The sequence below is a fragment of the Podarcis liolepis genome (assembly GCF_965112155.1).
Source record: "Podarcis liolepis genome assembly, chromosome: 4".
NCBI lineage: Eukaryota > Metazoa > Chordata > Lepidosauria > Squamata > Lacertidae > Podarcis > Podarcis liolepis.
The window spans coordinates 100,160,040-100,187,274 of NC_139558.1; the positions used below are offsets into that span (position 1 = coordinate 100,160,040).

At 46.3% G+C, this 27,235-nt stretch overlaps 1 protein-coding gene across 3 annotated transcripts; it reads left to right on the forward strand.

The window, feature by feature from the left end:
* The first annotated feature begins 11,000 nt into the window (after positions 1 to 11,000).
* Positions 11,001 to 26,112, forward strand: LOC310705035 (uncharacterized protein). Of its 3 annotated transcripts, XR_014525166.1 has the most exons (8): positions 11,001 to 11,103; positions 12,283 to 12,775; positions 12,943 to 13,024; positions 13,310 to 13,392; positions 18,368 to 18,494; positions 21,007 to 23,607; positions 23,935 to 24,099; positions 24,562 to 26,112. XR_014525166.1 is itself a non-coding variant. In XM_083499320.1 (6 exons), the coding sequence occupies exons 2-6, from the start codon at positions 12,374 to 12,376 to the stop codon at positions 23,439 to 23,441; spliced, it is 3,129 nt and encodes a 1,042-aa protein (XP_083355446.1). In that variant the 5' UTR covers positions 11,001 to 11,103; positions 12,283 to 12,373; the 3' UTR covers positions 23,442 to 23,648. The 3 variants fall into 3 exon arrangements, 2 of the variants coding, with proteins under 2 accessions (XP_083355446.1, XP_083355447.1); XM_083499320.1 differs by lacking the exons at positions 23,935 to 24,099; positions 24,562 to 26,112 and having other exon boundaries at positions 21,007 to 23,648; XM_083499321.1 differs by lacking the exons at positions 11,001 to 11,103; positions 12,283 to 12,775; positions 12,943 to 13,024; ... (1 more) ...; positions 23,935 to 24,099; positions 24,562 to 26,112 and adding an exon at positions 16,905 to 17,025 and having other exon boundaries at positions 21,007 to 23,648.
* Positions 26,113 to 27,235: the final 1,123 nt, after the last annotated feature.

Sequence of the window (27,235 nt, forward strand, 5' to 3'; positions counted from 1 at the left end):
CGTTCTCCTTGTAGAAGTGTTCTTCTGTGACTTTGTTTCTCCAGCTTTTGAAAAGGGCTGCAGGGGGGGGGTTCTTGGTGACCAGATAATTTCCTGGGCTCTCTGGACAGAGACTCAAATGCTTGTTTGTTTCTAAATAAAACCAAATTGTGAGGCAGATGAATTTTGCCTTCTGTGCTCTGTGTGTGGGGTTGCAGTCTAGATGCAGCCTTGCTTGTGGCTCTCTGATGGACCCAGGGGGGCAACAGGGCAGCCAGGGTTATATAAAAAGGTAATGAAGGAATGGGTTTCCCAAATCTAAAACCTGACTGTGCAGTCAGTCTGAAACGGGCCCCCAAATCCCCATTTTTCCTCCTCCAAGGATGAATTAGCTAAAAACCATTAATGTAACCACTTGAGCAAATGTGTAACAGGAACCCAGCTGTATAAACAACAGCTCTCTCCTTTATCAGTCCATGACGCTTAATGGATGACCTTGTCAGTGGAGACAGGATGGCAGAGCTGGGGCTTCTCTTGTAAGCACACTGACTCACAGACTCTGCAAGACAGGAGGCTTTGCGCAGCTAACCCCAAGCTAGAACAGCGAGATGGAGCGCTGCACATCGCTCCGTCTCCCTGTTCTGGCTTTGGGCTTAGCCGCGCAGCCTGCATTCGCTCTATAGGACGCACACACATTTCCCCTTAATTTTTGGAGGGGGAAATGTGTGTCCTATAGAGCGAAAAATACGGTATGTCCCCTCTTAGTCTCTAACAGGAGTGCTGTTGTTCAGCATTCCAGGCAAGCCAAAAACTTTGCAGCAGTTGGGCTGCGGGGAGAGAGAAACCAATTTTATTTGTGTGCACGCGTTGCAATTGACATAAGAAGAGGCCTGCCTAGTTTAACTGTGTGACATGCTTTTTTGTCTGGCATTCAGCTTCATTGGATGACCAAGGGTTGAGTTCTAGCATGATGGGTGTGAACAAATAGCGCACTCTCTGCTGTGGCATGGCTCCCCAAATCTATTTTCTGATGAGAGCAGCTTTTGCATCTCATCTGGAAACCAAGGACCCAGAGTCTGGAGGAAGAATGGGGAGGCACACAATGCCAGATGCTTGAAGTCCGGAGTGAAGTTTCCACAGTCTGTGCTGATTTGGGGAGCCATGTCATCAGCTGGTGTTGGTCCACTGTGCTTCATTAAGTCCAGGGCCAATGCAGCCGTCTACCAGGAGATTTTGGAGCACTTCATGCTTCCTTCCACAGACGAGCTTTATGGGGATGCTGACTTCATTTTCCAGCAGGACTTTGGCACCTGCCCACACTGCCATAAGTACCAAAACCTGGTTCAATGCCTATGGGATTACTGTGCTTGATTGGCCAGCAAACTCTCCTGACCTGAACCCCATAGAGAATCTTTGGGACATTGCCAAGAGAAAGACGAGAGACATGAGACCGAGCAATGCAGAAGAGCTGAAGGCTGCTATTGAAGCATCCTGGTCTTCCATAACACCTCCGCAGTGCCACAGGCTGATAGCATCCACGCCACTCCACACTGAGGCAGTAATTGATGCAAAAGGGGCCCAAACCAAGTACTGAGTACATGTGCATGCTTCTACTTCTCAGAGATCCAATATTGCTCTATTTGCAATCCTTGTTTTGCTGATTTCATTTAATATTCTAATTTTCTGAGATTGTTAATTTGGGGTTTTCATCAGCTGTACGCCATGATCATCACAATTATAACAAATAAAGGCTTGACATATCTCGCTCTGCCGGTCATAAGTCTATCTCATATATTAGTTTCATCTTTTAAGTTGAATTATTAAAATAAATGAACTTTTCCACGATATTCTAATTTTCCGAGTTTCACCTGTATTATGTTCTGAAGAGGAAAGAAAAATCTGGGTCATATGACACCACAAAACCCACCTTGGATGGCTGCAAGAGAGCACAGAAGCAGCCCCAAGCCAGGAAGGATGGGCCTCCCCCTGGTTTGGACCCAATCCCTTGCCCCAGAGGACCTCCCTGGGCCCCAGAGCCTCCTGGGCAGAGGTGGAAGGGCAGCATCAGGAAAGGGGGCAGGAAAAGCCTCTGGCCTCATCATGCCACCCAGGGACACATACTGCATCATCTGTGTTGAAAGTTGTTTGGGGGTGTGCTCTCGGGAGTGATGGAAGCAACCAAAGAAATGAATACAGGAAGGAGAGCTACTTATTCTGAGCTAGGGGAATCTCTGCGCAAAGGCCAGCAGTTCAGAAATGTTGCTGGCCGGTACTTTCCCCAAGGGCGTAGCTTTGAAGGTGCTGCGGGAGGAAAGAGCATCTCAGAGTCAGGGGCCAGTCTGGGCCAAAGTGGCCCCCACTTCCCCCACCACAGAATCCCTGGCACTCCTGAACCATGAAGGCTGCAAGTTTTGGTCTTGGGCCAACCCCATCCTGCCTATGAAGCAGACAGGAACATCTTCCCGGAGCAGGGTCACCATTTGGAGTTTCCGCATTGGCCTAAAGGAAAGTTACTAAAGTTCTAGCGATTCTGCCAGTCTCTGCTTCCTGTCCCTGCGTTTGTAATATAAGGGGTCACAAGGTGGATCTGCAATACGGGGGGTCTAGGAAGTGCTGAAGTGGGACGCGGGTGGTACTGTGGGTTAAACCACAGAACCTAGGACTTGCCGATCAGAAGGTCGGCGGTTCGAATCCCCGTGACGGGGTGAGCTCCTGTTGCTTGGTCCCTGCTCCTGCCAACTTAGCAGTTCGAAAGCATGAAGTGCTAGTAGATAAATAGGTACCGCTCTGGCGGGAAGGTAAACGGCGTTTCCGTGCGCTGCTCTGGTTCGCCAGAAGTGGCTTAGTCATGCTGGCCACATGACCCGGAAGCTGTACGCCGGCTCCCTCGGCCAATAAAGCGAGATGAGCGCTGCAACCTCAGAATCGGCCACAACTGGACCTAATGGTCAGGGGTCCCTTTACTTTTACCTAAGAAGTGCTGAAAAATAAGGGTTTTTTAATAATAATAAAAATACCCCACAATCAGTTGTAACAATGGCAGATGACATATGGCATCCTAAAATCTGCATTTAGTTCGACGAGGGAAAACATATTTCCAAAACAATTATAGGGCAGGATTAATATAGGATCCAAGATCCCTCATTTGCACAGGCACCAGAGCTGCTGTTTCTGGGAGAAAATGCTAATACAGTGGTACCTCAGGCTACAGATGCTTCAGGTTACAGACTCCGCTAACCCAGAAATAGTACCTCAGGTTAAGAACTTTGCTTCAGGATGAGAACAGAAATCGTGCTCAGGAAGCGGGAGGCTCCATTAGCTAAAGTGGTACCTCAGGTTAAAACAGTTTCAGGTTAAGAACGGACCTCTGGAATGAATTAAGTGTTGGGATACTGCCAGGGAGACATAGTCCATCATGACTCCACATCGTCTCCGGACGTCCATCGATCTCCCGTAGACATGCAGTATCAGCAATTAGCGACACGAGCTCCAGAAATAGCCTGCCACATTCCAGAGTTCATGCACGCTCTATCAGCAGAATTCACACCGCGAAAGATGCATGCAGGAGAGCATTATTTACAAGTTTATTCAGCGTTGGTCAGAACAAAGAAAACATGACTGCCTGCGTTGCTGTCTCAGGCACAGAGAGAGAAACAAAAGCATAGACACAACAGAAACATCCTGTGAACAGGAAATACACAGGCTGTGACACAAACATCCTGCTCCCATTTAAGGTGGAACGGAAATATCCTAACATTAAGTTCTTAACCCGAGGTACCACTGTAAAAGAAAGGTCGTGGATCAAGACAAAGAAAGCCCCACCCCCAGATGCCTGGCCACATCCTTCATCCTGCAAACCGAACTAAACTATGCTACACAGACTCCTTCTTTCCTGCCTCCCTACCTCTGCTGTGGAGAATAAACTCTTTCTCCACGCTTGGAAAAGGCTGCTGCTCCACTTTGGGCTGGCCTGAAGCGTCCATCGGCCGGCCGGCTTTGGAGAGAAGGGCAGGCTCAAGCGCCTGAGCACTGAGCAAGTTGGGGGGGAAGCCCACAAGGGCCAATTTCTGTTCTCTCCCCCCTCCCAATAATTTTTATTATTTTTTTCCAAATGTCGTAAACACAATAATAATATTATTCTCCTTTCAATCTATATCTTATCCAAATTAACTTCCCTCCACCCCTCTTCCGGCTTCTCCACATTGCTCTTACTTAAGCGTGATTACTATATATACATTCTATAAATGTCTATAATCCCTTAATAAATTTTTGTATTATACTTTAGACATACATTCCTTATTACAGCATTACATCTTGTGGTCTAACCAAATGTTTACAATAAACGTTATGAGTTTTATTCCAGTCCTGTGAGTGTCTTTCTTTATGTACAGTTTTTTCTCTCTTTTTTTTTTAAACAAAAAATTTATTAGTTTTTATAATATCAACAACAAACAAAACCACAAAACAAACAAAACATAACAAACATAAATCATAACCTTATTGAAAATAACAGTTATTTACTTTGTAAAACGACTTCCTCGTTTCCCCTTAGTTGAATTTCATTGCATATCCTTATTACGGTTTCCCAAATCCCAATTTTAATACCCTTTAAATTAAACATTAACATCTTTAAGTCTTCTCCTTCTTGCATTAGACATATTCTTTTATCAGTTAACATAAATACAATCCTAAGTCCATTAAGTATCTGGAAGCTATTTCCAATTATTTTAGCTTAACAAATTTACCTAAATAATCATTAAATTTCTTCCATTCTTCGTGGTGTTCCTCCTCCTCCTGGTCGCGGACTCTTCCGGTTAGATCGGCTAGCTCCATAAAATCCATCATCTTCATTTGCCATTCTTCTACTGCTGGTAATTCTTGAGTTTTCCACTTTTTAGCTAACAAAATACGAGCCGCAGTTGTGGCATACAAAAATAAATTAACATATTTCTCGGGCAATTCCGAAGAAGAAAGGCCTCTGGTTTCTTTATAAATGTATATTTCAACATTTTTTTCAATTCATTATAAATCTTTTCCCAGAAGTCTTTCACCTTGGGGCAGGTCCACCACATATGAAAGAATGTTCCTTCTTTTTCTTTACATTTCCAACATGTATTATCACAATTATGATACATCTTTGCTAATTTTTCAGGAGTCAAATACCATCTATACATCATCTTCATAATATTTTCCTTTAACAAAGTGCATGCGGTGAACTTAACCCCTTTCTTCCACAATCTTTCCCAGTCCTCAAACATTATATTATGTTCTAAATCTCTTGCCCCATCTATCATCACCGATTTAACTTGTTCATCTTTCGTATGCCACTCCAGCAAAAGCTTGTACATTTTAGATAAGTTTTTACCTTCAGTATCTAACAACTCCATCTCCAACTTAGATTTTTCCAAGGCAAAACCATTTTTTATGTACAGTTTTCTCTTAAGTATACCATAAATTTGGACCATTCTTTTTGGAATTTCTCATCATCCTGCTGTCGGATTCTTCCAGTTTGCCTTGCTATTTCCGCGTACTCCAATACTTTCTGTTGCCATTCTTCAGTCGTCAGAATATCCTGTTGTTTCCATCTCTGTGTGAGGAGTAGTCTTCCTGCTGTTGTGGCATACAGGAAGAATTTCTGATTTTCCTTTTTAATGTCCTCTCCAACCATTCCTAGCAAAAATGCCTCCGGTTTTTTTATAAAAGGTGTACCTAAATATCTTTTTTTAACTCATTATACACACTATCCCAAAAAGTCTTCACCTTGCCACACAACCACCACATGTGGAGATAATTTCTCTCTTTTACAGTGCATTTCCAACATGACTTCAAAAACGGGAGCCAAATGGGACAGGGGACTCCGTGTCCCAGAAATGGCAGAGTCTGTTGGGTAAGGGGGGGGGGCTAAAACCATTCCTGATGCCATCAGTTCAATAAAGTCAGGATTGCGAGCTGCTTTGCTTCTCAATATTCTCTGGTTGGCCTCTGTTATCTTCTCCTACCAATAGGGAACCTATGTAAAGACTCTATATGGGCTCTTGGATATCCCACAAGGGAAAAGGGCAATTTTGGTTGACAACAAAAGTCAGCTCCTTTATGGAATTGGCAACCCCATGCCCTAAGCCGGCAGGGTCCTCCCCAAAGCCCCTCCCCTCCCCCACCTCTCCATGGGGGTCCCTCCCCAGAACGGCCTCTGCTGTTGGGTGCTTGGACACCTGAAGGGTGGGTGTAATCTTCGATACCTCCCTCTCCATGGAGGCGCAGATTACAGCTATAACAAAGGTGGCATTTTTCATCTCCGCCAAGCTGAGCAGTTGGCTGCTTACCTCTCTCGCCCTGACCTAGCCACTGTGATCCACGTGACGGTCACCTCCATACTTGATTATTGTAACTCGCCCTACATGGGGCTGCCCTTGAGACTGACCCAGAAACGGGGGGGGGGGGGCGCTAGGGGCACATTGGAAGATGGCCAACAATACCATCTCTCTGGCTCACACAAGGTAATTAAGAGGCTAATATGGGAGTAATTAGCCTCCTGGCTTTTCCCAGGGAGAATGGGAAAACGCTGCCTCATCCGCGGATGCCTATAAATCACCCTTGAGTTTGAAAGAAGGAGGAGGTGAGGGCACTGGACGGAAAGCCCTTGTGTGAGTTTTTGGCTCTCCCAGACGCTGCTTCTGATCGCGACCCTAGTTGCATGACTCAAGATAAACAATTGGAGAAGAGTAAATGCACATGCTTCAAGCGAAAGAAAGGGAGTATTGATTGCTAATTGAATCGACCTCTGATAAGCTGAGTGACGGGTTGGATTGAACAGAAAACTACATCAAAAGAAGACTACATCAAAGTGTCAGGAAAAAGCACCAAGGCAAAAGCCAGCTCCAGATAGCTGGAATGCAAAACAGGATGTTGTGGTTTCTCACTGTACTGTTGCAGAAAAGGTGGAGCCTATTCTCTGTACTGAGCACCGGATGTTAGCTCAGTGTGTCATATGACCTGTGCTGGAAGTACAGGGGAGGAGTGTGACTCTTCTGATGGAGACTGAAGGGTGCAGTCACATTTCTATGTACTGTTGAGTGACAGGAATAAAACATGTAGAAAGGACTCCTGTCTGTCTCATTTCTCCTCCCTGGGAGAATGCAGGGAGGGAGGGAGAAGCAGAGGGTGTGTTCTTCTCACGACTAATGAGAAGAATCGCCGGGTTTGTTTACCTAGCCTGCCGGAGGTCGCAGACGGCTCAGAGAGTTCAGTTGTAACAGTCATTGAGAGAAACACAGCTATGTCGGTATGTGAAATGGAGCGGAAAGGAAGGGAAAAACTTTTCTTTTTTTCTCTGTGTGATTTACCTAACAACCCCTCCCTAAGAAGAGCCATCGCACGACCGATAGCAAACGAGATGGAATAATAAACTGTGTGGAAATGAATTATTAACCAGAGGCTTTGTTTTGTGGAAGATCTGGAAAGGAATTGAGACAGTCTTTGTTGCAGGATTTACGGTCAAGAGGGGGAGGAAGCCACGGCTTTGCTATTATATCTGAATTCTACGTTTGTTCTGGCAAGAACTCCCCTGAAAAGACTGATGTTGGAGCAACAGGTCTGGGAAAGTTAATGAGCAGGCGCTTAGACTGTATTTTACGGGAAATGCTGAAATGGCGTCTGCCGTTCGAACAGGACCTTTGGATTAATGTTAAAATCCACACAGGACTACAACAATGTTCGTTTCAACTCGCTTGTAGAGACTCTCAGAGGTTATAAAGAAAGGGGGGGGGACAAAAAACGATAACAACAAGAAGATTGGAAGACAATTTGTAAAGGATAATAACAAAGAGATGGAAAGATAGAACTGTGAACATCAAAGCAGCAGAAATATGAGAGTTTTCTGAGCTTGAAGCATGGGTACCCCCAACAAAAATTTAAAATTCGGCTAAATATTTGGAAATATTTGGAGTTTATGATGTATTGGTATAATTTGGAATTAATGTGATTTGATTAGTTTGTTAATAAAAATTATTTTAAAAAGAAAGAGAGACTGACCCAGAAACTCCAGCGGGTGCAGAATGCCGCGGCGAGACTCCTTATGGGGTCCTCGCTGCGAGATCACATTCACCCGGTGCCATACCAGCTGCACTGGCTCCCGGTGGAGTACAGGATCAGGTTTAAGGTGCTGGTTTTAACCTTTAAAGCCCTGTACAGCCTAGGACCCTCGTACCTATGGGACCGCCTCTCCTGGTATGTCCCACAAAGGAACTTACGGTCTTCAAATAAAAACATCCTGAAGGTCCCAGGCCACAGAGAGGTTAGGCTGGCCTCAACCAGAGCCAGGGCTTTTTCGGCCGTGGCCCCGATCTGGTGGAACGCTCTGTCATAAGAGACTAGGGCCCTGCGGGACTTGACATCTTTCCGCAGGGCATGAAAGACAGAGCTGTTCCACCCAGTGGCGTAGCGTGGGTTGTCAGCACCCGGGGCAAGGCAAGTAATTTGCGCCCCCTAACCCGTGGATTTGCGCCCCCTAACCCGTGGATTTGCCTAACCCCCAGATGTTGCGCCCGGTGCGGCCGGCCCCCCCTGCACCCCCCACGCTACGCCACTGGTTCCACCTGGCCTTTGGCCAGGGCATAGCCTAACTCCCTCCCTCGGCAATCTTTGCAGAGCTGTGGCCCAATGGTTGCCATCGGTTTGATTTTAATTAATTTTATAATGAATGATTTTAGAGTGTTGTGTTGTGTTGTACTGTTTTGCTGTTTTATTGTTGTTAGCCGCCCTGAGCCCGGCTTAAGCTGGGGAGGGCGGGATATAAATAAAATTTATTATTATTATTATTATAGAGGTGTCTCAGGGCAGCTGCCTGGCAGCTCTCCATCACCTGGAGCAAGAGATCTTGCTCTGGCTCCAGCAAAAGTCACACTGTCAGTTCCTCGCAACTGAGAGTCCTGGCAGCGGGGATGAGGTCTTTGGGATCATCTCCCTCATAGCTGTCAACTTTTCCCGTTCCTTGCGAGGAATCCTATTCGGAATAAGGGAATTTTCCTTCAAAAAAGGGAAAAGTTGACAGCTATGCTCTCCCTACTCTTGTTTCCTCCAATACTCACCATTGCTGGATTAAGAAAGCCGGTGGCACATCTTCAAGAAGAGAAAAACAAGTAATAAATGAAATAAGAAACTGAGAAAATAAGAATCCACTGATTGCGTCGCCTTGTCCTCTGTCAACTGCCACCAACTGCTCTCTCCTCCACTCGCCTCACTACTAACCCAAAATGGCCGCCTGCAAGTCTGTGGTCCTTGTCACCATGGCAACCCCCCTCACCTGCACCTGGGCCCACCTGGCTCCACCTATTGGGAGATGATCTATAATGAAATGAAAAAAATGTTTAAGATAACCTTTGTTAAAAGACCAGAAGCGTTTTTATTAGGTATTTATTAGGCATTTTAGGTATCTTACCAAAAGATAAGAAAAATCCATTCATGTATGCGACAGCAGCGGCCAGAATTTTACTAGCTCAAAGATGGAAAGGCGATGAAAAACCAGCGAAAGAACACTGGCAAAAAACGTTGATGGAATAGGCTGAAATGGCAAAGCTAACTGAGAGACTTAAAGATAAGGACAATAATGACTTTTTAAAAGATTGGGAACCTTTTAAGATGCATATATAGAAACAATGCATAGAAATGAACTCACTGGCAGGATTTGAGTAATACAATTACAGTGGACAAATACAATTATGAGGTAAAAATGAGAAGAAGAGACAAATGTTATAACCTTCATTTTAATATATAAGGAATACAAATTTATAAGCAAAAGAAACAGAGGTGTTATAAACCAGGAAGGGAAGTTGGGGGAAGTTGCATGGCGGGGGGGGGGGTGTTAATTAAAATTGTAAAAGGTAATTTGAATGTTTTATTATGTTAAAATTTCTTTAATTCAGTTATTAAAAGTGGCTCCTCTTACTTAGGGCCCCACAGACCTCATGGGACACCAGAGCAGATTCCCTTGTTGCTTTTCTGAGTCAACCAGCAATGGGGGTTGCATTTCCTTATTTACAGGAGGGCTGTTGCTAAAGCACATGACATGCTCTTCACACTTAGTTATCTATTAGGAACACAGGCACAAATTATTGTGTGTGTGTTTGTATTTGCAAACTACCCCAGTCTCTGAGGGGTGAGATTCCAGGGGTCCCAGGCGCTTTCCCATCTTCGGTTTCCTTGGAACGAAGGTCAGCGGAGACTGTGGCGTCTTTATGATATCTAGTTTTATTTACTCACATACACAACCGGAGTGTAGGACGGAGGGGCTCACAGCATCAACACCCAAACAGATCTTGCTTCTCTATTATATATTTATACCCATGGGTTTCCCCTGCCACTTTGGGCGGCTTCCAACAAAATAATAAAATACAATAGTCCATCAAATATTAAAAGCTTCCCTCAACATAATAACAGCAACCATCCATTTTCAGTCCATTGAATTAGCGATTAAGCATTTCTGGAAAGGGAAATGGCATACTTTTTTATTAGCATAAAAAGCATGCATAAGAAAGTATTACTCATTTAATTTATTACTCATTATTACTCATTTTGGCAGGGGAAAGGTCTCCCTTGGGAGGTGGGGGACTCTCCTTCCTTGGAGGTTTCTAAGCAGAGATCGGACGCCCATCTGCCATGGATGCTTTAGCTGAGATTCCTGCATTGCTGGGGGTTGGACTAGATGACCCTGGGATCCCCTCCTATCTCTCCACTCCTGAATTCTAGGAGGAGCTTCCTTGCCTCCTGCAAAGCCCTTTTCCCTGCAAGCTCTTCCTCTGGTTTCTGGCCAAGGGAGGGAGATGCTCAGAGTCCAGCCAAGAGCCTCACCCCCAAAAGGATATCTGGGCATTGGCGTAGCCAGGGGGGCAGCTGCCCCCCCAATCCATAAAAAATAATAGAAATCTGAGGTTCTGCCAAGCGAGAGAGGGCTGAGCTGGAGGGACTCGGCTTGGCAAGGGTTAAAAGGAAGTGAGCTGCCTTCCTAGAGAGGCCAGGAAGCAAGAGGGGGCCAGGTCCTCCAGAGCCAAGGCCCCTCCCTCCCCAGTCCTTCCCTTGCTTTGGGGTCTCTCCTGCAAGGGCTGCCTCGCTGTCCCCTCCTGGGATCTGGTGAGTCTCCTCTCTCTCCCCCCAGAGGGTGCAGTGGGGAGACGGGGGGGGGTCCCAGGGCTGCAGCAGGGAAGGGTGCCTGGGGGGCCGGATCTGCTCATGTGGGGGGGACCCCAAGTCAGGGAGGAGAGGGTCCTGCCAGGGAGGGGCCAGGTCTGCAACGCTCTCCTTCCTGGAGGTCAGAGGATCCCTGACTCCCACGAAATCTCCCTTCTTTAAGGAAAGGAGTCCCTGGGACTTTAACTCTGTGTGACATCGCTCAGCCTCATTGCACAACAGAGGAAACATGTGCAAATGGTTTTCCAAAGCTGGACGAGGAGGTGGACTAGCCCCCCCCCCCAAAGAAAACCCCACATGGAGGAAGGAAGGGAAAAAAGGTGGGAGAGAAAGGCCAGGAATAAAGAGAGGGATCCCAGCCCATAGTCTGGCTGCTGCATTGCAAACCAGTTTCCCAGTCGTCTCCCAGGGCAGCTCCTGACGGAGGCCACTGCAGCAATCCCCTCGCACCCAGAGCATGGCATCCCAGGACCACATCCTCTCTGTTCCAAAGGGATTGTTGCTGGTAAAGAAGCCGGAAATGGGCGCTGCTACTCACCGAACCTGCAGTGACCTTGGCATCAATGGCTGTGTGTGTGTTAAGCTATCTAGCGGAATAATAATAATAAATTACCTGCCTAAATTTCAAGGGAGATGTTTTTGGCCCTGCCCACTTGGCCCTCAGGGGGTTGATCACCTGGCCCTAAGAGCAAAGAAAAAGGGACCCCACCCCAGGAGTCTGTCTGAAGAGCGCCAGAGAGTCCAAGTGCAAGAAAAGGAGACCGAAGAAGGGGAGGGGGGAGCAACTCCTGAGGACCCCCGGGTGAGGACCCCACTAGACCCACAAATGACTCCCTGGTCAGTCGGTTCTGATTTCATGCATTGACTGGAAGGGCAGTAGAAACCAGGTTGATTAATCTCCCAGAAATCCCTTCAGTTGCCTCCACATTTTGGGTGGCTAGGAGGCTAGAGATTTATTTCTCCTCCTCTTCCTCCTCTTTCTTTTCAAAAAGATATCTCATGCTCTGGGATGTGGTGCATTCCAGCCCTGGTTCCCAGCAAGACTCATCCATGCTTGCTCAGGGAAATATTTCTTTTCCTGTCCTACAAATTCTGTAACAGAACAATGTATTTGCTTTGTAGGATTTGCTAGAGCTTCTCATTTAGACGGGCAGAACTTGACAGAAGACCAAAGGGTTCCTTCCGATCTCTCAGAGGCTTCCTGAGAGCACAGATGGATGAGCAAGACTCGGCTGGCCCTGAAGCAGGAAGAGGCCATGCCAGCCAAACTGGGAGCAGTGGGGGATTCTGGGAAAACTCTGTGCAGAAGATCCATGGTAAGGTGGACACCCTCCGCTCAGAGGTGCAGAGCCAGCAGTTGAGGCAGTTCTGCTGCCAGGAGGCCAAAGGACCCCGAGAGGTTTGCAGCCGACTCTACCACCTTGACCATCAGTGGCTGAAGCCAGAAAGGCACACAAAAGCTGAGATGCTGGACCTGGTGATCTTGGAGCAGTTCCTGGCTGTCCTTCCCCCGGAGATGGAGAGCTGGGTGAGGGAATGCGGAGCGGAGACCAGTTCCCAGGCGGTGGCCCTGGCCGAAGGTTTCTTCCTGAGTCAGGCAGAGGAGAGAAAGCAGGTGAGAGAGACTTTCCTCTGGATACTCCCAAGGGGCTCCAAACAGGACAGAGAACATCCCATAATGGTCTGCTGATGCCCCATCCGTTTTATGGGAAAGCATCCATGGAATGAGATCTCGCAGTCTTTCTCACCATTCTCTGTTTTGAATCCTTGTTTCTTTTTCAGGGAAAGGATCTTTTTCCAGAAATGGACCTGGATTCCTGTGAGGCAGAGAGGTCTCCGTTGGACACCAGAGAGAGGCGACTGGGTAAGGAGGAAGGTGGTTTTTCTCCGTTTGGTCTCATTCTGTTGGTTTTACAACTCATCTGTGAGTTGTTTTCATCTTGCTTTGGGGGGAGATAGTTGGGAAGAAGGGTCCAGAGGAGGGGAGATGTATTTCTGCACCACAAACATATGAAATGGGCACAAACGTCCAAATGCTCTCAGTAGGTAAGGCTTTCTCAAAGGCCCATCTGTAGTAAGAGATGCCCTGTTTCACCTGTGAGAGAAGCCGGCACTCCTGGCGTCCTGTTTAACTTTTTTTCTCTTGCAGGTGACAGAATGATGCCGGCAAGACTTCCTGATCCGTCTTTTCATGGGGACAGAAGAGAAGCAGCGGCTGTGGAACCAGATCAGGTCAGGGGAAGCTGCCTTGTGGGGACAGAGGCCGAGGGATGGAGCAATGTCATGGACTGGTTGGGCACAGAGGAGTGGTGGGAGGAAGAAGCTGGGGAACCAGGAAGGGAAGATGGCTCAGAGCCGAAGGAGTGGAGGTGGAGGAAGGAGTGGAGGTAGAAGAAGGCGGTCAGAGGGAGAAGAGGGAGAAGCCTGGGAAGACCGTATTTGCAGACCGTAGGTTTCTCTGTGGGGCATACCAGGAGAGGCGGTCCCGTAGGTACGAAGCTGCCTTGTGGGGACAGAGGCTGAGGGATGGAGCAATGTCATGGACTTGTTGGGCACAGAGGAGTGGTGGGAGGAAGCAGCCGGGGAACCAGGAAGGGAAGACGGCTCAGAGCCGAAGGAGTGGAGGTGGAGGAAGGATGAGCGGTCAGAGGGGCAAGAGGGAGAAGGCTGGGAAGAGGAGGTGTCAGAAGCTGAAGGGTGAACAGGGCTTAGTGAGCTGGGAGACACTGTGGCAGAATGCAGTGCAGAATCAGAGGCAGAAGAGGAAGGAGGCGAGTGGGAGAGGAAGGTCGAGAGGCAGAGGTGAGTCAGGAGAAGGAAGAGCCACCGGTGGCTCCCTCTCCTTTTGCCAGAAGCCACCCTCCCTGCTTGTCTCTCAGAGCCAGGAGACCCCCTGCAATGCAGGAATCTCTGCTAGATCATCCAAGACAGATGGCCATCCAAAAGAGGCTTATTTTATTTCCAGATTGATCACTGAATGCTAAAATTGGTTTCTAAGGGGTGGACAAATGTGAACAAATAGTGGCCTGGATTCACCTAACCAGCCCAATCCACTACAAAATGGGGCCTGCCCCCCATTGCTCCCCCCTCCATGCCCCCATGAACCCCTTGAATTTGGCTCTAGGGCATTGGGAGGGAACTCCCCAGAACAGCTCACAAGAAGAGGAGAAAGTGGACCCTTCCATCAGGCAAACTGGAATGCTTGTGTAGGTAGAATGACTTGGAAAACACAAGGTGGAGTACCACCTATTTGCACAAAGACGAATACCCATAATTAAAACTTAGAATAAAATAAGCATCCAGAATTAAAATGTGCAGCAAAGTAATCCTATTGAAACAACTCCCCTGCGTGAGTGCCTGAGGGCCCTGCTCCTGCCACTCACCACCTGGCCCAGGGTGGGGCCTGAAACCCCATAAGGACTGCTTGTGCCCAGGAGGACTCCCCTGCGTGAGTGCCTGAGGGCCCCACTTCTGGCACTCACCACCTGGCCCAGGGCGGGGCCTGACAGGCCTCATAAGGACGGTTGCTGCTGCTGCTCCTGCTGGCCAGGAGGACTCGGAGAGGCGCAATGTTCTTTTTAAAATGTTTTTAAAATTTTCTTTTTCCCTTTTGATTACTTTTTTTGTGGGGGGTAGGGTGGATGTTTGGTTGGGCTCGGGAATTTGTTTGATTTTGATTGTAATTTTTACAGTTTTTTGTTTGTATTGTTTTATTGTGGGTTCTTTCTTTTCTTTAAGGGTTTTATTTTGTTCTTAAGGGGGGGGTAAGGGCTGCCGGGGAGTGGGCCCCAGCCCACAAAATAGCTGGGGAATGTTCCACGGGGGGGGGGGGTGCACTGGGACAACCGATCTCAGTGATCACGGGTAGGAGGAGGAGTTACGCTAAGAGCAGACCATGTCATTACAGAGGAGGCAGGTTTAGTTGTTGGAGGACTATCCCTGCCTCCAGGTCTGGTCCTGACTGGACGGATACTAGAATCAGCAAGCGATACCCACATGACCTGAAGGTGCTGCTGTGCAATGCCAGGTCAATGATTCATAAAACCACTGCCATCCATGACTTGATCATGGATGGAGGACTTGACCTGGCATGTGTAACAGAGACTTAGTTGGATGAAGCAGATGGGCCTGTCCTTGCAGTTGCTTGCCCACCAGGTTTCTCTTACACAGCTGTCAAGTGTCCCTTATTTGAAGGGACAGTCCCTTATTCCAGCGCCATGTCCCGCTGCTGTCCCTTATTGATAGATGTCCCTTAAATGTCCCTTAAATGATGTCCCTTAAATTTCAAAGGAAGCAGCTCCTCTCCCTCCCTCCCTTCCCGCCAGGGAGGAGGGAGGCTCCAACTGTGTTGCTTGGCTGTGTTGCTCACCCAATAAGAAGTCTAAGAACGACGGGGGGTGGATCTTGCATGCCTTGTGTGTGGCTAGTTAATGCAAGCTGAGGGTGTTTTTGAATGCTGAACGCCATTTTGTTGCACGTGCTGCTGCAAACTTTACAGTGCAAAGCCAGGCTGCGGAGCCATTTTAAGTTGAGGCTGCATAGGCCTTGTGGTGCATGTGATTCAGATTCAATTCAGTTGAACCTCTGGTTACAAAGTTGGTTGGACAGTGTTCTCGAAGCTACCCAGCATGAGTTTGACCAGACTGCAGGAAGACTGGAGTGCCTGGAACAGGTGAGGCTGCAGGTCCCTTATTTTGGCTGCTGGTCCCTTATGTTCAAGGCTGCTGGTCCCTTATTTTCAAATCTGTAAGTTGACAGCTATGGCCTTGTGGGCGGGGAGGGGGGGTTGCAGTGCCATGGTCAGATCACTTCCTGGTGCAACTGAACTTCTCCGCGACCCTTCCCCTCTGCAGGGAGGTGGGACCGATTCGGATGATCCACCCCCGCCACTTAATGGATCCAAATGGTTTCCAGAGAGTGGTAGGGGATGCTTTATCCCATGTTGATGGCCTTTCAGCTGATTCCCTGGTGGCCCGCTGGAATGTGGAGTTAACCAGGGCTGTTGACTGTTTGGCTCCGAAGCGCCCTCTTCGATTGTATGGAGCCCGGACAGCCCTGTGGTTTTCCACGGATCTGAGGGCAATAAAACAATCGCTGAGACGGCTCGAGCGCTGGTGGCAGATAACTCATTCTGAAGCTGACCGGACACGGGTTAGCTCAATGCCGAGCCTACCAAGTGGCAGTAGCAACGGCGAAGAAGACTTTCTTGGCCGCCTCTATTGCATCTGCAGAAAACAGCAGCAGGAGACTTTTTCAGGTGGTTCACAATTTAGTGGAACCACCTGCCAGTATGGGCCACATTATCTCCTGCAATGATTTTGCAAAGTTTTTTGCAGATAAAGTCGCTCAGATTCAGGAAGAGGTAGACTCCATCGTGGGAGCAGGGCCGGGGCAGGAGAGTGCTAGAGCCCTGTCTAGTCAAGTTGCGTGGGATCAATTCCAATCTGTTACCTCTGAGGATGTGGACAGGCTGCTTGGACGAGTGAGACCAACCACCTGTCTCCTTGATCCTTGCCCATCGTGGCTTATAAAAGCTAGCCGGGAAGGGCTGGGCAATGGGCTTTGAGGGGTCGTGAATGCTTCTCTCTGTGAGGGAGCCTTCCCAGACCCGCTGAAAGAGGTGGTTATCAAACCACTTATTAAAAAACCATCTATAGATGCGGCCACGATGGCCAATTATCGCCCAGTCTCAAATCTTCCATTCTTGGGCAAGGTGATTGAGCGAGTGGTTGCTGAAAAACTCCAGGCACGCCTGGAAGAAGCGGACCATTTGGATCCCTTCCAGTCAGGATTCAGGCCTCATCATGGGGACTGAAGCTGCCTTGGTCGCACTGGTCGATGATCTCTGGTGGGCTAGGGACAAAGGTAAGAGCTGTTTCCTAGTTCTGCTGGCTCTCTCAGCAGCGTTTGATACCGTCGACCATAACATCCTTCTGGACCGTCTTGAGGGGCTGGGAGCTGGGGGCACTGTCATACAGTGGTTCCGCTCCTTCCTCCTGGGCCGTGTTCAGAAAGTGGTGGTGGGGGATGAGTGTTCAGACCCCTGGGCTCTCACTTGTGGGGTGCCTCAGGGTTCCGTCCTCTCCCCCATGCTTTTCAACATCTACATGCAGCCGCTGGGAGAGATCATCAGGGGCTTTGGGCTGGGTGCTCATCAGTATGCAGATGATACCCACCTATACCTCTCTTTCAAATTGGACCCAGTGAAGGCGGTGAAAGTCCTGTTTGAAAGTCCTGTTGGAGGATGGATGGCGGCTAACATATTGAGGCTGAATCCTGACAAGACAAAAGTTCTGTTTTGGGGGGACAGGAGGCGGGCAGGTGTGGGGGGACTCCCTGGTCCTGAATGGGGTAACTGTGTCCCTGAAGGACCAGGTGTGCAGCCTGGGAGTCATTCTGGACTCACAGCTGTCCCTGGAGGCACAGGTCAATTGTCTGTCCAGAGCAGCTGTTTATCAGCTCCATCTGGTACGCAGGCTGAGGCCCTACCTGCCCTCAGACTGTCTAACCAGAGTGGTGCATGCCCTAGTTATCTCTCGCTTAGACTACTGCAATGCGCTCTACCTGGGGCTACCTTTGAAGGTGACCCGGAAACTACAACTAATCTAAAATTTGGCAGCTAGACTGGTGACTGGGAGTGGCTGCCGAGACCATATAACACTGGTCCTGAAAGACCTGCATTGGCTCCCAGTACATTTCCGAGCACAATTCAAAGTGTTGGTGCTGACCTTTAAAGCCCTAAAAGGCCTCGGTCCAGTACACCTGAAGGAGCGTCTCCACCCCCATCGTTCTGCCCGGGCAATGAGGTCCAGTGCTGAGGGCCTTCTGGCGGTTCCCTCGCTGCGAGAAGTGAAGTTACAGGGAACCACGCAGAGGGCTTTCTCGGTAGTGGCACCCGCCCTGTGGAACGCCCTCCCACCAGATGTCAAAGAGAAAAATAACTACCAAACTTTTAGAAGACATCTAAAGGCAGCCCTGTTTAAGGAAGCTTTTAATGTTTAATAGATTATTGTATTTTAGTGTTTTGTTGGAAGCCACCCAAAATAGCTAGGGAAACCCAGCCAGATGGGCAGGGTATAAATAATTTTTATTATTATTATTATTATTATTATTATTATTATTATTATCAAGAAGGAAGTAACAGAGCATTGTGTAGCAGATCATATTTCTGCTGTCTCAGAGGAGGACATTTCCCTTTTTCTTTTAGGGTCCAGCGTGCTTTGAAGATGTCGCTGTTCGTTTCACGGACGAGGAGTGGGCGTTGCTGGATCCTGACCAGAGAGCTCTGCATAAGGACGTCATGGAGGAGAATTGTGGGACCGTGGCCTCTCTTGGTAAGGCTCCCTGTGATATCGTCATATCAGCCTGGAAATTCAAAAAATACCTCTATGGGAACAACCTCATATATTCTCACAGAGCTCAACAGCGCCCCCTATAACACCTGGGAACCTAACACCCCCACAATAAAGAGTAAATTACAATTTTTTCTTTGAACAATCTTTCTCAAATTATTCCTTTTTCTACCATGATTGGGCTGGTCTATACTTCCTAGGCCACCTTCAATGTCAGCTTCAGAATTGTTAGGAAAGCTAAGTAGCTTCAGGTTTTTGTTTTTGCTCCTTTCAGTCTTGGGTTGACCAAAGAGAGGACTGGCAGTGAAGCTCAGGTGCTGCCAGCCAGAGAAGAAGCAGGCCTAGGGAGAGGAGAGTTAGCAGCGGAAGGCAGAGAGGAGGGGGAGAGCAACTGTAATCTGAGCTCTGAACAAAGGGGAGAAGAAAAAGAGAGACAGAGTGACAGACAGCTGTGTGAGAGCTACAGGAGTGAGTCAGAAGCTGGAATGCAGGAAGGTCTCAGAGGTCTAATCTCAGAGGTCTGAAAACTGGTCAAGACAGGTGAAAGATACTGGAAGAGAAGGTGGGGGCTTCCTTTCTGGGGAAGGGGGAGGAGCTCAGTCCGGGCAACTCCATCTTGTGGGTAGGACGATGAGTAGAGGAGCTCCGTCCAAGTTTGTTGTTTTAGCAATAAATCTGAAATTATTAACAGCCAGAGTCGTCTCAGGACCAAGCCATAACAAGGACTGACATTGGAGATGGAGGGGATGCCATGACTGGGCCAAACAAAATCCATCCCAGAGAAGAGCTAGGCTTATGGAATCTCAGGTAGTAGTAGCAGTGATGAGGATGACGGTGATGATAGTAATAGTAATACAGTGGTACCTCGGTTTACAAACTTAAGCTTTTCCAGAACAGGTACCACTGTAGTAATAATAATAATTTTTATTTCTACCCTGCCGATAATAATAATAATCTGATTCCATATAAAAAGAACATTTAACTTTAAAATGAACAACTTATACTAGTGGCCAAAATTGTGGAAAGCTTTTGTGAAAAGTGTATTTCTGAGGTTTGATGGCTCATAACTCCACCTTTGTGTGGAATAATGCCATAAAATTATATAGCAATGGAAAGATATTTTAATGAAGAATGTAATGCAATGACTTTTATGAAGGAGTATTTATTAGAACAGCAGTCATAAAGAAAAAATGTGGAATCTTTGGTAACCATTGGTAACTTTTAGCTTTCATTACGGCCTTACAATGCCTCCCCATGAAGTGAACCAAGTTTTTAGTTCTGCACCTGAAAGAATGTGAAACCAAGACTGAATTATTGCCTCTGTTCATTGGGCTTTATTGCTGGGTTACTTCTGACTAACAAGTTTCTTTCAAGTATTTCATTTATGTATTTGGGGGCATTTACATTCCCATTAATGACGCAAATTCTGCCCACACCTTTTGCTGCCATACAACCCCAGATCATCACACTATCTGGGTGTTTCACGGTCGGTGTAATGCAAGTAGCATGTAAATCTTCTCTGATTCTTCTCCTCGTGTATTTCATGCCATCACTACCAAGCAAGGAGATTTGGCTCTCATCCCTCCAAATAACACAGTCCCATTGTTCCACTGTCCAGTTAACATGGGTAACATCTTTTCTACCTTTGCTTGAGAGATAACAATGGCTTTTTCCTTAGAATTCTAACATTTGGAGCAGTCCTAGCACTCAACTTCACATTGCATCTCGCCATGTCATCTTGTATACACCCAGATGACATTTTTCTGTCATGTAGGGACAGTCTCTCCATTCTTCGATCGTCACTTGCCTTTGTGCACCTCTTCCTGCCTTTACCAGTCTGATTTTGTAGTGCCTGAGTCTCCTTATACCTCTTCAAAAATATAGAAAGGCCAGTTTTGGTTATGTTTTCCCCAATCTCTCTTCAAATTTCTTCATAATTGTAGCCTTGTTCACTTAATAGTACTATTTGACATCGCTTTCTGGGTGACCCGTCAACTCTTTGTGCCATTTCTATAATTTTATTATGTTTTACAACCTCACTAAATGAAAGAACACAAAAAAAACCAACCAACTTGATAGCAATCACATAACACACTGACAAAAGTCAACCAAAGCAAGTTGTGCTTCCTTTTTCTGGTTATGTGACTATAACATTTGATAAAATGCGAGTAATTGAACAAACTTGCATTCTTGATGGATTGCATTCTTGATTAAATTATCTTTCCATTGATATACCATTTTATGCTATTCCTATAAAAGAAGTGGTGTTATGAGCTATCAAACCTCTGAAACACACTTTTTTTTCCAAAAGTCTTCCACAATTTTGACCACTACTGTATATTAAACAAACCAACATTCAACAACTCATCAGAATCTAATAATAAATATGTTGGTTAATGACAAACAACACAGGTAATGAACACCCCCCCCCAACTTCCTTCAGTTCTTCTCCATTTGTTCCTGAGGCTCTAATCCCTTTTTGTCTCCATTGCAGATTGTGATGAATCGGAAATCGAAAACAAAGGTGACCACGATAAAATCCCCAGAGAGGAGAAACCACGTAAAAATTTGGAGTGTGGAGAAAGCTGCAGTCAGAGCTCCCATTCCACTTCCCATCAACAAAATCTCATTGGAAAGAAACTCTATCACTGCATGGAATGTGGAAAGAGCTTCAGTCACAGCTCCAATCTAATTTCCCATCAAAGAATTCATACAGGGGAGAAACCCTATCAGTGTGTGGAATGTGGAAAGAGCTTCAGTCACAGACACAGTCTCACCTCCCATCAAAGAATTCATACAGGGGAGAAACCCTATCAGTGTGTAGAATGTGGAAAGAGCTTCAGTCACAGCCACTGTCTCACCTCCCATCAGAGAATTCATACAGGGGAGAAACCCTATCAGTGTGTGGAATGTGGAAAGAGCTTCAGGAAGAACTCCCATCTCACTTCCCATCAAATAATTCATACAGGAGAGAAACCCTATCAGTGTGTGGAATGTGGAAAGAGCTTCAGGAAGAAGGACAAACTCACTTCCCATCAAATAATTCATACAGGAGAAAAACCTTATCAGTGTGTGGAATGTGGAAAGAGCTTCAGGAAGAAGGACAAACTCACTTCCCATCAAAGAATTCATACAGGAGAAAAACCCTATCAGTGTGTGGAATGTGGAAAGAGGTTCAGGACACGCTACGAACTCACTTCCCATCAAAGAATTCATACAGGGGAGAAACCCTATCAGTGTGTGGAATGTGGAAAGCGCTTCAGTCAGAGCTCCTCTCTCACTTTCCATCAAAGAATTCATACAGGGGAGAAACCCTATCAGTGTGTCGAATGTGGAAAGAGCTTCACTGATAGCTCTTCTCTCACTTCCCATCAAAGAATCCATACAGGGGAGAAACCCTATCAGTGTGTCGAATGTGGAAAGAGCTTCAGTCATAGCTCCTCTCTCACTTCCCATCAAAGAATCCATACAGGGGAGAAACCCTATCAGTGTGTCGAATGTGGAAAGAGCTTCACTGATAGCTCCTCTCTCACTTCCCATCAAAGAATTCATACAGGGGAGAAACCCTATCAGTGTGTGGAATGTGGAAAGAGCTTCATTGTTAGCTCCGCTTTCACTTCCCATCAAAGAATTCATACAGGAGAAAAACCCTATCAGTGTGTGGAATGTGGAAAGAGCTTCAGGAAGAGCTCCGATCTCACTTCCCATCAAAGAATTCATACAGGGGAGAAACCCTATCAGTGTGTGGAATGTGGAAAGAGCTTCAGTCACAGTCAGAATCTCACTTCCCATCAAAGAATTCATACAGGAGACAAACCCTATCAGTGTGTGGAATGCGGAAAGAGCTTCAGTCACAGCCACCATCTCACTTCCCATCAAAGAATTCATACAGGGACGAAACCCTATCAGTGTGTGGAATGTGGAAAGAGCTTCACTGATAGCTCCTCTCTCACTTCCCATCAAAGAATCCATACAGGGGAGAAACCCTATCAGTGTGTCGAATGTGGAAGGAGCTTCAGTCATAGCTCCTCTCTCACTTCCCATCAAAGAATCCATACAGGGGAGAAACCCTATCAGTGTGTCCAATGTGGAAAGAGCTTCAGTCACAGCTCCTCTCTCACTTTCCATCAAAGAATTCATACAGGGGAGAAACCCTATCAGTGTGTGGATTGTGGAAAGAGCTTCTGTCAGAGCTCCTCTCTCACTTTCCATCAAAGAATTCATACAGGGGAGAAACCCTTTCAGTGTGTGGAATGTGGAAAGAGCTTCAGTCACAGCCAAAGTCTCACCTCCCATCAGAGAATTCATACAGGGGAGAAACCCTATCAGTGTGTGGAATGTGGAAAGAGCTTCAGTGTTAGCTCCGCTTTCACTTCCCATCAAAGAATCCATACAGGGGAGAAACCCTATCAGTGTGTCGAATGTGGAAAGAGCTTCAGTAAGAGCTGCTCTCTCACTTCCCATCAAAGAGTTCATACAGGGGAGAAACCCTATCAGTGTGTGGAATGTGGAAAGAGATTCAGTCAGAGGTCCTCTCTCACTTACCATCAAAGAATTCATACAGGAGAAAAACCCTATCAGTGTGTGGAATGTAGAAAGAGCTTCAGTGACGGCCGCAGTCTCACCTCGCATCAGAGAATTCATACAGGGGAGAAACCCTATCAGTGTGTCGAATGTGGAAAGAGCTTCAGTCAGAGCTCCTCTCTCACTTCCCATCAAAGAATTCATACAGGGGAGAAACCCTATCAGTGTGTTGAATGTGGAAAGAGCTTCAGTCACAGTCAGAATCTCACTTCCCATCAAAGAATTCATACAGGGGAGAAACCCTATCAGTGTGTCGAATGTGGAAAGAGCTTCGGGACGAGCTCCAATCTCACTTCCCATCAAAGAATCCATACAACGGTTGAAAAAACCATTATACAGCTTTAGGAACCAGGCAGACGCACCTTTTTAACCAGGCTTTTGGCTGATTGACATCTAATGCCCTTTTTAATAGGTGTTTTTTTTTTTGTTTCTTGTTTTTTTATGCTGTAACCATCCTGAGGCCTTTGGGTTTAGGGAATAGGTGCCAACTCTTAAAGGCCTAGGGGTCTTTGCCGCACCCCCCAACAAAATATTTAAGGATGCTACCCCCCAGCTTTGGTGTGTATTTTTCCAAACACAACCTTTTATTCTTCTGCAGCTTGCCATACAATTTCTCTTTCAATTTGCCCTCTTAAAAAATAATAAATAAATAAACGCACAAAGGTCATGAGGAAAACAAAATACAAGAAAATACAAACATGGACAGGTCGCATCTTTGCGGGTGAAGTGCAAAAGTTGCTTTAAAGCAAGGTTTCCCAAACTAGGGTCCCCAGCAGCTCCCGGACTACAGTTCCCATCATCCCTCCCCATTGGTCCTGCTAGCTAGGGCTGATGGGAGTTGCAGTCCAAAAACAGCTGGAGACAAAAGTTTGCTTTAAAGGGAAAGTAGGCTGGCCCTGTGATACCCTCTGCTGGCTAATTGGAATTAATAGAGCGCAAAACTGAAGTTTGATTGGCACGTCAACCTTTAGGGAGCTTCTAGGTGCTTTCTGCGCCACCTAGAGTATGTCAGGAAAAAGCAGCAATGCAAAAGCCAGCTGCAGGTGGCTGGAATGCAAAACAGGATGTTGATGTCTGGAACTGTACTGTTGGGGAAAAGGGGCAGTCTATTCTCTGTACTGAGCACCGGATGTTAGCTCAGAGTGTCATCTGACCTGTACTGGAAGTACAGGGGTGGAGCTGTGACTCTACTGCCGGAGTCTGGAGGGTACAGACACGTTTCTCTGTACTGCTGAATGACAGGAATAAAGACATGTAAATAGGACTCCTGTCTGTCTCTTTCCCCTCCCTGGGGGATGCAGGGAGGAGGAGGAGGGTGTGTTCTCTTCACGTTTGAGGAGGATTGCCGATTTGTGACCTTGCCTGTATCCTGCCGGGTGACGCAGATGGGAAGGTCAACAAGGATCTCAGCCGGATGCCTGGAGTGAGGCCAGTTACCTCTGACTGCGGCTGAGATTTCTGACAGAGTACCCACAGAATTGTGGCGTCTACTGGCAACACACAAAGGAGAACAAATGAAAGACAAACACAAGGGGCAGGAAAAAACCTGGAAAGGGCCATACCAAATGGACATCCGGTGTGAAGAGGTCACTTTCCCCACTGCTGAACAATGCCACAGGTAGAGGAGATGGAATGCTAGAAGCGTCTCCGGGGCAAGGGGAGCTGCTGGGAAACTGAACTATGGGCTCAAAATACTACTTTTTTAAAAAGTTGTTGCCATTATAGGCATTGCCATTCAAATGGCATGCATGCATCATGCGATTGATTGTGCAAGGTGGGCCTTACCTGGCCCCCCATCAATATTTTATTCAAGTCGGCAGCACTGGGTCGGGTGGTTTCCAAATTAAATAAAGACATAAATTGCCTTCCTTTGCACATGTCAATATCCTCATTTATTATTTTTAAAATTTAGTTGCCCTTCATCTGAAGATTTTAAAATATAAACATAGAGGATAAAAGCATGGCTTTCTCAAAAACAAGTGAAGCCAAAGAAATCTCTCCTTTTCTTTTTTTGGATGGAGTTACAAATTTTGTTGATCAGGGAACTGCTTTGGAAGTAGTGCATCTCGATTTCAGTAAGGCTTTTGACAAAGTCCTCTGTGATATTTATGCGAGGAAGCTGGTAAAATGAGGCTGAATGAGGTAACTGTTAGGTGGATTTGACTGACCGAACCCAAAGAGGACTCCTTCATGGGTCCTCCTCATCCTGGGGAAAAGTGACCAGAGGGGTGCTGCAGGGTTCTGTCCTGGGCCCGTTGTTGTTCAATGTCTTGATAAATGACATGGATGAAGGAAATGAGGGGATGCTCATCACATCTGCAGACGAGACCAAACAGATCATAATGGTGTCCTCTCTCTTTTTCAGCAACAGACAGGGAGACAAAGAACAGTGCAAAAGCACAGCAGAGTGGAAGAGATAAGACTGACTTCCGTTCTGACACTTTCCAAGCCTAGGAAACTAAACAGGTTCATGTTGAAAATGAACTTTCTTAAACACCCTTTTTATTAGGTATCCCAAAGCAAGTGCTGCCAAAGGAAAAATGGATATTAATTATGTATGCTACACCAGCGGCCAGAATCTTGATTGCACAATATTGGAAGACAGAAGACATACCATCAAAGGAACAATGGCCAGAAAAACTGATGAACTCTGCAGAGTTGGCTAAGCTAACAGATAAACTATGAGAGAAGGACAAAAAGGACTTCAAAAGAGTCTGGGAACCATTTACAGTCTATTTGCAGAAACAACAAAATGGACTGGATTCACTGGCAGGGTTTGAATAAACTTTCACATCTTTATTTCAGTAACAGATACTTTAGAGAAATGATTTGGGAAATTGCTTTTATATAAGAAAAGCAGGATACAACAAATAAAGCTAAATAACTCAGCAGAGGGGAAGTTGAGGGAAGTCCAGAGGAAGGGAGGGAAAACAATGGTAAATAACATGATGATTGAGATCTGTATTTTTATTTGTTATAAAATTCAATAAATATTCATTTTATTTTAAAAAAGAAAGTAAACAGAGACATGTGACATACTAGCCACATATCCAGCAACGGGAGGAGTGAATTGCTAACACAACACACATGATTGCAGGTGTTACAGAAATGACATGGGGTGGCAAATCTTTAAAGTCGTCACAATGTGTTCAATTCTGGGCATCACTGAAGGAGAAGGGGTGATGGGCTGAAATTTAGCCAAGCTTTGCTCTTTGGTAGAAAAAGATTGAAGGATTGGTTTTCAGAGTTTGGAATAGAGGTGAAAGCGGTGATGTTTTGGAGCAGAGCTGGCGATATCAAGCATTTGAGTGATTATCTGGGGATTTTCATCACTTTGTCTGTTATTCAAATCAGACTTCAAATAGGCTAAAGTCAAGCCAAAGTTTAAAGCACATACAAATTCATAATTAGGTGGAATGTGCCTTGACCAAACTTTTATTCCTGGCTTTTGGTGGGAAAGTTGAGTTGTTGGGTTGTCTGAATGTTGAAGTTCTGATCTATTTAAAGTTTCAGATCTATAAGCCTGCTTGCTAAGCAAAAAGAAACAGGAAAGCATACATATCAGAAATGTCTTAGGACATCAAACTGGGAAAGTGGATTTTAAACTAACTGAAAAGGTTTTATGCCCTTGGGAATTTGGTCTCTTAAATCTTAAATCTGCCCCTTCGCCTTCCTTGAGTCCCTGGTAGGACAAGCTAATCATGGCTTTATTCAAATGGTAATTTAGTCAGGTGATGCAACACTTCAAATGGTATAATAGATTGCTGAATCATGTACCCTGTACACGTACAGTGGCTACGTTAGTTTAAAAAAAGAAAAGAAAAAGTAGGTTTAAACCAAGAGGTGACAAAGCTATGCTCTGCACATGAAACTTGATTCAAATTTCTTTTTGTAAAATTGGGAGCCATTGAGGGAACGGCAGTGAGAAGTACCCCTTTTGTGTGTTTGTGTAAAATGGTTGGTTGCCCCAAATCTTTGCCCCAGGAGGTCCCAAAGGGGAAATAATGGTGAAGTACTGAACCATCAACAATGGAAGAAAGGTTGCCAAGGTCCAAATCTAACATGCAAGATTCTTTCCACAGGTAAATTTTAGAGTTCTCCCACTCTGAATTGTCTCTGAGTAGTTTGTTTTTTTAATG